The 8,489-nt window shown below is 53.9% G+C and overlaps 1 protein-coding gene across 1 annotated transcript; it reads left to right on the forward strand.

Annotated features, from left to right (window-relative positions):
* Positions 1 to 970: 970 nt before the first annotated feature.
* On the forward strand, positions 971 to 8,025 carry ALOX5AP (arachidonate 5-lipoxygenase activating protein). Its single transcript, XM_084302696.1, has 5 exons — positions 971 to 1,109; positions 5,205 to 5,304; positions 6,382 to 6,452; positions 6,881 to 6,962; positions 7,604 to 8,025. The coding sequence occupies exons 1-5, from the start codon at positions 1,040 to 1,042 to the stop codon at positions 7,764 to 7,766; spliced, it is 486 nt and encodes a 161-aa protein (XP_084158822.1). The 5' UTR covers positions 971 to 1,039; the 3' UTR covers positions 7,767 to 8,025.
* Positions 8,026 to 8,489: the final 464 nt, after the last annotated feature.

The following is an 8,489-nucleotide window of genomic DNA, read 5'->3' on the forward strand; positions in this document are numbered from 1 at the left end:
GGCAGCTCTCAGGCCTCCGGGGTAGCACGTGGTGGGGTGAAAGTTAATGTTTTCAACAGGGCTTTTCCCCATGCAAATGTGGGCAAAAGGGAGCGGAATGGTTCCGGCCAGCAAGTCACGTGTACTTTGTATGAGGATGCTTTCCAGCCGTCTGACATCACAGAAAGGTTTGGGTTGGAAGGGACCCTAAAGCCCACCCAGTCCCAACCCCCTGCCATGGGCAGGGACACCTCCCACCACACCAGGTTGCCCAAAGCCCCATCCAGCCTGGCCTTGAGCACCTCCAGGGATGGGGCAGCCACAGCTTCTCTGGGCAGCCTCTTCCAGTGCCTCACCTCTCAGAAGACATTTTCAGCTTCACAGGAGCCTTTCCACAGCTTCCACTCCCACAGCCTGTACGTACCTGCCACATGGGATCCCATCTTCCATGGGATCAGAGCTGGGGCAGAAAACATGCTGCAACGACTTTATTCAGTCATAATGGGCTCAGCCTGGTGAAACTGGGGTGCACCTGCAAAGGCTGAGCCAGTAAATCTGAATGCTGGCAGCTGTCAACATCTCCCAGGGGGAAGGATGCAGGATCCATCCTTGGTAATGACATACATTTTGCACCCACCCATGATGTTCACAGGATTTGTGTTCTCCTTGCTCAACCCACCTGTTCCAACACGGGGAGCTCCTGCTTGTGCCCTGAGGGTCTCATCACTGGTGGGGCTGTGACCAGGGGGGCCCATGACTGGTCGTCATCCTTTCTCCTCCCAGCTGGGCAGTGGTCAGGCACTTGCAGACTTGTTTCTCCGCGCTTCATCTGTAAAACAGCGAGGGATGAGGATGAAAAAGGGTGTGATGACGGAGCTTGTGGGCTGTGGCTGTGCTGTGCTGGCAGGCATCCGAGTGCGGGGTGCTACCGCTCTCCTGTGAGGCCATAGGAAGTGTTTCACGAGTCAAGATAAGAGAGACCATCACTTCCTCCTTCTGTGCTCGCAGGGCTGAGCTGCCACCACGGCTGCAGCGTCCACCCCGACAGCCGGCACGCAAAATGGACCAGGAGACCCTGGGAAGCGTGGTCCTGCTCGCCATCGTCACCCTGATCAGCGTCGTCCAGAACGGTGAGCCAGAAATCAGCATTGGTGGAAGGGCTGAGAAAAAAAAAAAACAGTGTGATGTGTGCTGAGCTGGTCCCTGGGCAAATAACCTCGTGCTGTAAGTGCGTGCAGGCGCAGGCACCGCTTTGGCTTTAGGGATGGTCTTCTTCCCTTTCCAGGGATCGTCTTGTGTATCATCATTTCAATAGCCCTGCTCTGTGTGTTGCTCATGTGCATGTCAGCTAACGAAAGGGATGCCACGCTGGGGCTGCCGGTGACAACATGAGCTTCGTTTTGATGACTGGGATCTCTTTCTCTGGAGAAAGCCCCAGTGCTGCTCTTTGGCAGGAGCCTGGTGGGCTGCAGGGCTCAGAGCTTTGCATGGAGCTGGGTGAAGGCAGCAAAACTGCACTGACCCCTCCAAGAAGCCTGCTTGGATGATTTTGGGGGCACCCAGCTGTCCTGGTGCTGCAGCTCAGCTAATTTCAACTATCCGCAGTCCCTCCCTAGAAGACTGTGCGTTTCCTAGAATGGGGAAGTTTCCTTTTTTAGATCTTATTCAGACCCTTTATACTCATAACTATTCTTCACGGCTTTTTAAATCAAACTGCAAGCTTCTCTGCTCTTCAAATGTCTTTTTAGCCTGATCATTCTGTACAAATACTTAATCATTTGAGCAGAAAATGCTGCCGAGCAGCCAGATAAGGGAGTGGGTTTTGCACCGGGTGCACTGAGATTGTCTGAGTTCAATGCGAACCAGAAGCATGGTGGGGATCTGATGCAAACACTAGAAACCTTCTGCCGAGGCTTCTTGGTACAGACAGGAGATTTTAACCACGGGCAAACTTCACAATCGGACCTAGGAAATGGGCTGTGCTGCAGGGAGGGGAAGTGGTGGGAGCTCAGCGTGAGCCTGGCTGCCACCGGGCGGAAAAAGAGCAAGGACTGGTGAAGTTTTGACGTAGGCACTGCATGCTGCATCATTCGACCCAATCCTCTTTTCTGGTAAATGCCCAGTGTGCAATGTCAGGGGTGGCACAATAGGGTGTCACAGCACATGCCACAAATAGAAAGAGGTTCCAGATGTGTGTCTGACCCGATGCCTGTCCTTAAATGCTGCTCTGCCCTCTCCCTCCCCGTGGTGGCTTTGCCTTATCTTAACACCCACCCAGCCGCTCTCTCGCTCCCCTCCTCAAAGGGACAGGGGGAGAAAGTGCAATGAAACAACTTGGGGGGTGGATAAGGGCAGGGAGATTGCTCACCAGTTCCCATCATGGGCAAAAGAGACTCAGCCTAAGGGAGAGCAATGTAATTTAGTGCCTGTTGATAGCGGACTAGCGGGCTGTGGTCAGCCCATAGCACGTTGTCTCCAGCCCCCTGCTCCTGCGTGGGCTCCTCTCCACGGGCTGCAGCTCCGGCCCGGGGCCTGCTCCTGCGGGGGCTCTCCATGGGCCGCAGCCTCCTCCAGGCCACATCCACCTGCTCCACCGGGGGCTCCTCCACCCATGGGGGGGCTGCAGCGTGGAGATCTGCTCCATGTGGGACCCATGGGCTGCAGGGGGACAGCCTGCTTCACCAGGGGCCTCTCCAGGGGCCGCAGGGGAACTGCTGCTGCCTGCCTGGAGCACCTCCTGCCCTCCTGCTGCACTCACCTGGGGGCTGCAGGGCTGCTGCTCATTCCTCGCTCTCCCAGCTGCTGTTGTGCAGTGTTTTTTTATCCCTTTCTTCAGTCTGCTCTAACAGAGACCCAACAAGCGTTGTTCTTGGGTCCCTTTAGGAGCTGGGTGGAGCTGGCTCTGATCTGACACAGGGTAGCTCCTGGGCTGTTCCTCACTCCCCCCTGCTACCAAACCCTTGCCACCTAAACCCAATACACTCTGAACCTGAGGCCTTTGCCTTGCAGAGTGACACACACTTTGGTTTCATGGAGATCCCTCTGTGAGACTACTGACCTCACTGCTGGACGGGTGGCACGCAGCCCTGAGCTATGGTTCCAGACCTTGCATTCACTTCATTTCCTCCTCCCAAGCTTTCTGACTAGAAAGACCTGACAGATGTGGATGCTGTACATTATGTATACAGTAATTAGGGCAGCAGAAATGTTTGTCAAGGGCTTGCAGTTGTGCTAAACTCTTGCTGTGGTTCCCGTTCAGCACAGCAGAAAGAAAAGCCGATCTGGTGAACGCTGCTGCTCCAAATCCGGGTGCAGGCTGCGGTGCTGCTCCCCACCCTCATTTTTTGCCATCACCTTGCTCATGTCAGGAGCCTCCGCATCCTGCAGAATGACTCGGGTGGCCGGAGGTCTCTGAGTCACCCATGTAGCTTTGGTTTTGTTCTTGCATCACTGCGATGTTGCAATCCAGCAGCTCTGAGGGCAGAGCAGTGCTCGCTGCCCAGCACATCGGGGCAGAGGAAGCGACGTGAAGTGGAAGGAAGGGGCAGCCTTGTACGCTCACCAGTTTTTGCAGCCCTGCATCGTGCAGAGGAGCCAAATTAAACCTTTCGGCCTCCTCTCTCCTCACACCTTCCTGCTCTCCTCACTGGGCTTGGGCTGTGAGAAACCACCTTCTCACCTTGGCAGCCAGAGAAGAGCAGGAAATACAACTACAGTGCTACGAGCTGCTTCACACCGCAGAGTCTCCCATTTCCCCAGCCTAACAGGAGCACGGTGCTGCTGTTCGGTGTTCTGGGTTTGGTGCTGCCAGCCCAAAGCTGTGGCAAGGGCTTCCTCTGGGTGGAACCTGCACACACATCATGTCAGAGATGTTGAGAGCTTCCAGGAGAGATGCCTGGATTTCCACAGCCCAGCAGACCTAGGACCCCCAGGCCTGTGCAGCCCTGATGCTGGAGGCTGGGAGTGGCTTCCCGTCACAGGAGCTCTACACTGGACAACAAAAAAATGTCATTTGTCTTTGACCAGGTCCTCCTAGACCCCATAAGAAGGTTAATAACCCAAAGATTGGGTCAGCGGGTGGAGGGGGACACCAGGAGCTCTTGGTGGCTGTGCTGCTTGATGGGGTCAGCTCTGGGCTCTCCAGGGCCAGGTCCTCCAGGACACCGTGCTGGTGGCTTTTAGTGAATGCTGGCTTAAAGCCCTGGGGGGTTTTCTGGAGGAAGGCTGTGCATACTCAAGGAATCACTCAATATTGGAAAGCAAATATCTCAGAAGCTTTTACTGAAGGCAGCATCAGTACAAAAGACACACCTCCAGCATCCGTGAGGGGAGAAAAAGAAGTAGCTCGTTAGATTCCAGGGAAGAAATCCTATGGATTATCAAATCATCCTTCTATTGTTGCGATATTTATTTATTCATTTTTTTTCTGCTGCCTTCTCTTTTATACACATCTTCGGCTAATATTCTACACCACGGGGCGCCTTGGGTGCACTGAGATGGGGCGCGTGATAACACAAAGCTTGCAGCTTGTAGCCTGCCACAGCTCTGCCTGCTGTGTTTAGACCCGTGATGGATGGTCTCTGTTTTCGTGTCGGAAGATAAAGCAGGTTTGTCAAGCACACCAGACGTTATCTCGAGGCGCCGCGTTGTTGCAGCAGCTAACATCCTGACACCACACTGTTGCTTAAAAGTGGGAAACGCGGCATGGATGCGCAGAGATCTGTCACCCAGACAAGGTTTTCAACGAGCCCATCAGGGAAACGAATAGGTCCTGTAGGATGGCCTTGTTTTGGCAAACGGGTGCCACTGAAAGGGAAGGGAATCTCTTTTCTCCCTGCTCTGTTAGGGAGTGAGGATGGAGTTTGGTGGCTCTGCCTGGGAAGTTTTTCCCCCTGGGGGCACAAATGCCTGAATTGTACCTCTGCAGGTAAAGGAATTGAACAGGGCTCAGGGCTGCTACTCACAGTGAGAGCTTGGGGACCCCTGAGGTGACAGCACATGAAACCCTTGCACAGAAGGTGGTGTTTCACCACGGTGAAGTGAGTGTGCCGGCCACATCCTGCACCGCCGCGCATCTCCTGCTGTCCAGGCACACAAGGGGATGCTCATGACAGCAGAACCGAGCCCACAGGGACCAGCTGCAGAACTATCTCCAAATGACATCTCAGATCAAACAGCTTGTGTGCTTTGTGGTGTTTTTTTCTTTTTTTTTTTTTTCTTAACAGCTTTTTTTGCCAGCAAAGTGGAGCATGAGAGTAAACACTGCAACGGCAAAGGGATCCAGCGGCCGGGGTCTTCTGCCTTTGACCGCGTCTACACTGCCAAGTGAGTAGCAAGCTCATCTCCCTCTTCCTTAGGGCTTAATCCAAACCCTTTTGGGGTCCAAAGGTGGGTTCCCAATGCCCTCAGGTTAAGGCTTTGCTCTGCAGATTGCCAGGTGCCTTGCAGCAGTGCTCAGACCCACAGCTTTTGGTTGTGTTTGCTGGTGAAGGCAGGACTTGCAGCCCTGGCGTGTAGGGTGTCCTGTCATTTGGGAACCCCCAGGAAGCACCTAATGCTGGACGGGTGCCACAAGCACATCGGTGTCCCCAAAAGCTCAAAAGGGAAGAGATGGTGACTCGAGGAGCAGGGGGGTGGCAGAGCTCCTAACAAAGCCCTGCTCCTCTCCTCTCTCCACTTCCCTGCCACACTCAGTGCATCTTGTCTTTGACATCCCTTCAGAGGGAGCAGGGGGGGAAATTAATTCCAAAGCAGAGGAGAAAAGAACATAAAGTATTTTTTATTACCCGTGAAGTGGTGGCATGGCGCTTGAAAAGGCACGGGACATCAAAACGCTGCCCTTCACAGCTGTGTGACCTCTGCAAGAGGAGAATGCCTCCCTCTGGAAGAGCGTTCCCAGCTGACGGAGGGAGTTGGAAATAATTCCTATGCACATGCAAGGAGACACATTAACTTTGTCAGAGCTCCTTTCTGCCATGCAGCGCTCCTCTTGTTGTTTTCACTCGGCTCTCAGTGCCCTTAACTTGATTAATACGACTTAAGCACGAGGATTTCCGAGCTGACAAAGCACACATTGTCTGTTACGCATGCTAGAGGAGGCAAACGCATTTCCCAGCTGCCAGGCACTTTTGCGGGGCGGTTTGTTTCCCCGAGCAGGCAGAACAAAGGTGTCCATTCTCTGCAGGAGGAGGTGGCAGGTAAGCAAATCGGTGGGTGAGGCGGCGATGGTGCTGAGGCACCGGCACGCGAGGAGCCACCTGCAGCATCCCCGTGCCTGCGTGTGGCCATCGTGGAGCTCACACTGCCCAAATCCACCTCACCGTCACTCGTGGGTGAACCAAAATGATTTTCTTTCTGTTTTCCCTGTGTTCTGATTTTTCTCGCTCACAAATTCCTTCCTAGCCAAAACTGTGGGCACGCCTACCCTACGTTCCTCGCCGTGCTTTGGTGTGCCGGGCTCCTCTGCAGCCAAGGTAACACTTGTTTTTATTCCCCCTTCCCTCTGGCATGACTTTCAGCAAGGGATGGAGAGCATTTTGGTGCTTCAGACTATTCCCAGAGGGTCGTTACTCTCTGCTCAGGGTGGAGGGTTTGGTGCTGGCTGCTGGGCATGCCACCCTATTCACCTTCAGAGCTGGAAATGGGCTCATTTGATTAAATCACCAGAGCTGCCCTGGAGGGGGCTGTTCTTTCTGGAACAGAGGAGCTTCATGGCCAGGGGAAGAGGTGTGGGGAAAGCTGTTACATTCATTCCTGGGTTTCTGGTGGGACCAGGTGCACCTTTTGCATGGCTGAGGGCAGAATTACACCCAGAAAGTCCTCAGGGAAGGGGGAGCGTAGACGGTACACACAGAGGGACCCAAGCTGGTGTTGGTAATGTGTTCTTCTGTGCTTTATGCAGCTCCTGCTGCTTTTGCTGGCCTGATGTACTTGTTCGTGAGGCAGAAGTACTTCGTGGGCTACCTGGGGGAGAGAACCCAGAGGTAAGACTGTGCAGAGCCCTTCACAAAACCCAGGCTGCTTCAGCAGCTCCTGCTCAGAATCACAGAGCCACAGGGTGGCTGAGGCTGGCAGGGCCCCTGGAGGCCCCTGGTGCCCCCCCTGCCCAAGCAGGGACACCCAGAGCAGGCTGCCCAGGCCCACGTCCAGGCGGCTTTTGGAGCTCCCCAAGGAGGAGACCCCACAGCCTCTCTGGGGGTCACTGAGCAGAGCCTGGCTCCAGCCTCTCTGCACCTTCCCTTCAGGGGTTTAGGGACATGGATGGGATCCCCCTGAGCCTCCCCTTCTCCAGGCTGAGTAGCCCCAGCTCTCCCAGCTAGTATTTGCACAATGTCTTCCTCTCATCCTAATCAAGCAAATTAAGCACGTGAAGAATAAAACTGTTCCACAGCTGTTGATGGCTGTGAAGATGGACCAGGTCCCTCTGAATGGCCTCTTAGGAGTTTTCACTGAAATCTAAGAGCTTGCAGGTGGCAGAAGTGCAAGCCAGAGCAGGAATTGTCCCCTCTGTCACAACCCCTGGGCTGCACCAGCCGGCCTCAGCCACAGCGGCTGGAGGCCGAGGCCTCCTTGAGGTAGGTGGCCCGTGATAACCAGTTGCTTCCCTCCCTTCCCATCTCCCCAGCACTCCTGGCTACCTGTTTGGTAAACGCATCATTTTGTTCCTGTTCCTCATGTCGGTGGCTGGGATACTCAACTACTATCTCATCTACTTCTTTGGAAGTGACTTCGAAATGCACATCAAGACGATAACCAGCGCCATCTCGCCGCTGCTGCTCATTCCCTAGCTCCCTGCAGAACGGAGGGGGGCAGCCTGCTTCATGTATCGATACCCAGAAGCAGCTATAATTCAGATGTTTAAGAAATGAACCCATAACCCTTTCAGATTGCTGTAAATCTAATGCTCAGTGGGCTTCGTAGTTTGATTTAACCTTGCTTTTTCCTTCAGGAAAAAGATTTATTGTGAGCGCTCAGCATGCCCAAGGAATGGTAACGACTTCCAGTTAATTCTTCAGAGTTTTTTTTTTCTATAAACTGAAGCTTGAAAGCTGACTGCATGACTGTAAGGGGTATTTTATGCTTCCATCGTAACCGTGCTGTCCTTAGCTCCTGTCATGAAGAGTAGGAGCCTCTCAGCCTCACCCCTGAAGGATTGTGTAGCTGCGAACATCTCCCACACTCACGCAGGTTTTCAGCATCCTCCTGCACCCAGCTGCCCACACAAATGCACAGGGCACCCTTTCCTTTGCATTTGTTGGTGACTGAGGGCAGGAGGACAGCAAGGTGGCCCCTGTCTGGTCTTCCTTGGTCAATACACGCGTGTGTAATGCTCCCAGCACTGATCCCATCCACGCCTCAGCCTGGGCCTTCTCCCAGAGCTGTGTCTTGAGTCAATGAGCACCAGGTATATTGAGGGGGGTGGGTTTGTTTAGCTTGGCTTATTAAAGCAGCCTAAAAGGATGAAACCCCTTCACTGCCATCTTTTCACTTTGTGGAAAGTACCCAGAGGC

Source organism: Netta rufina (genome assembly GCF_964035555.1).
Source record: "Netta rufina genome assembly, chromosome: 1".
Classification (NCBI taxonomy): Eukaryota; Metazoa; Chordata; class Aves; order Anseriformes; family Anatidae; genus Netta; species Netta rufina.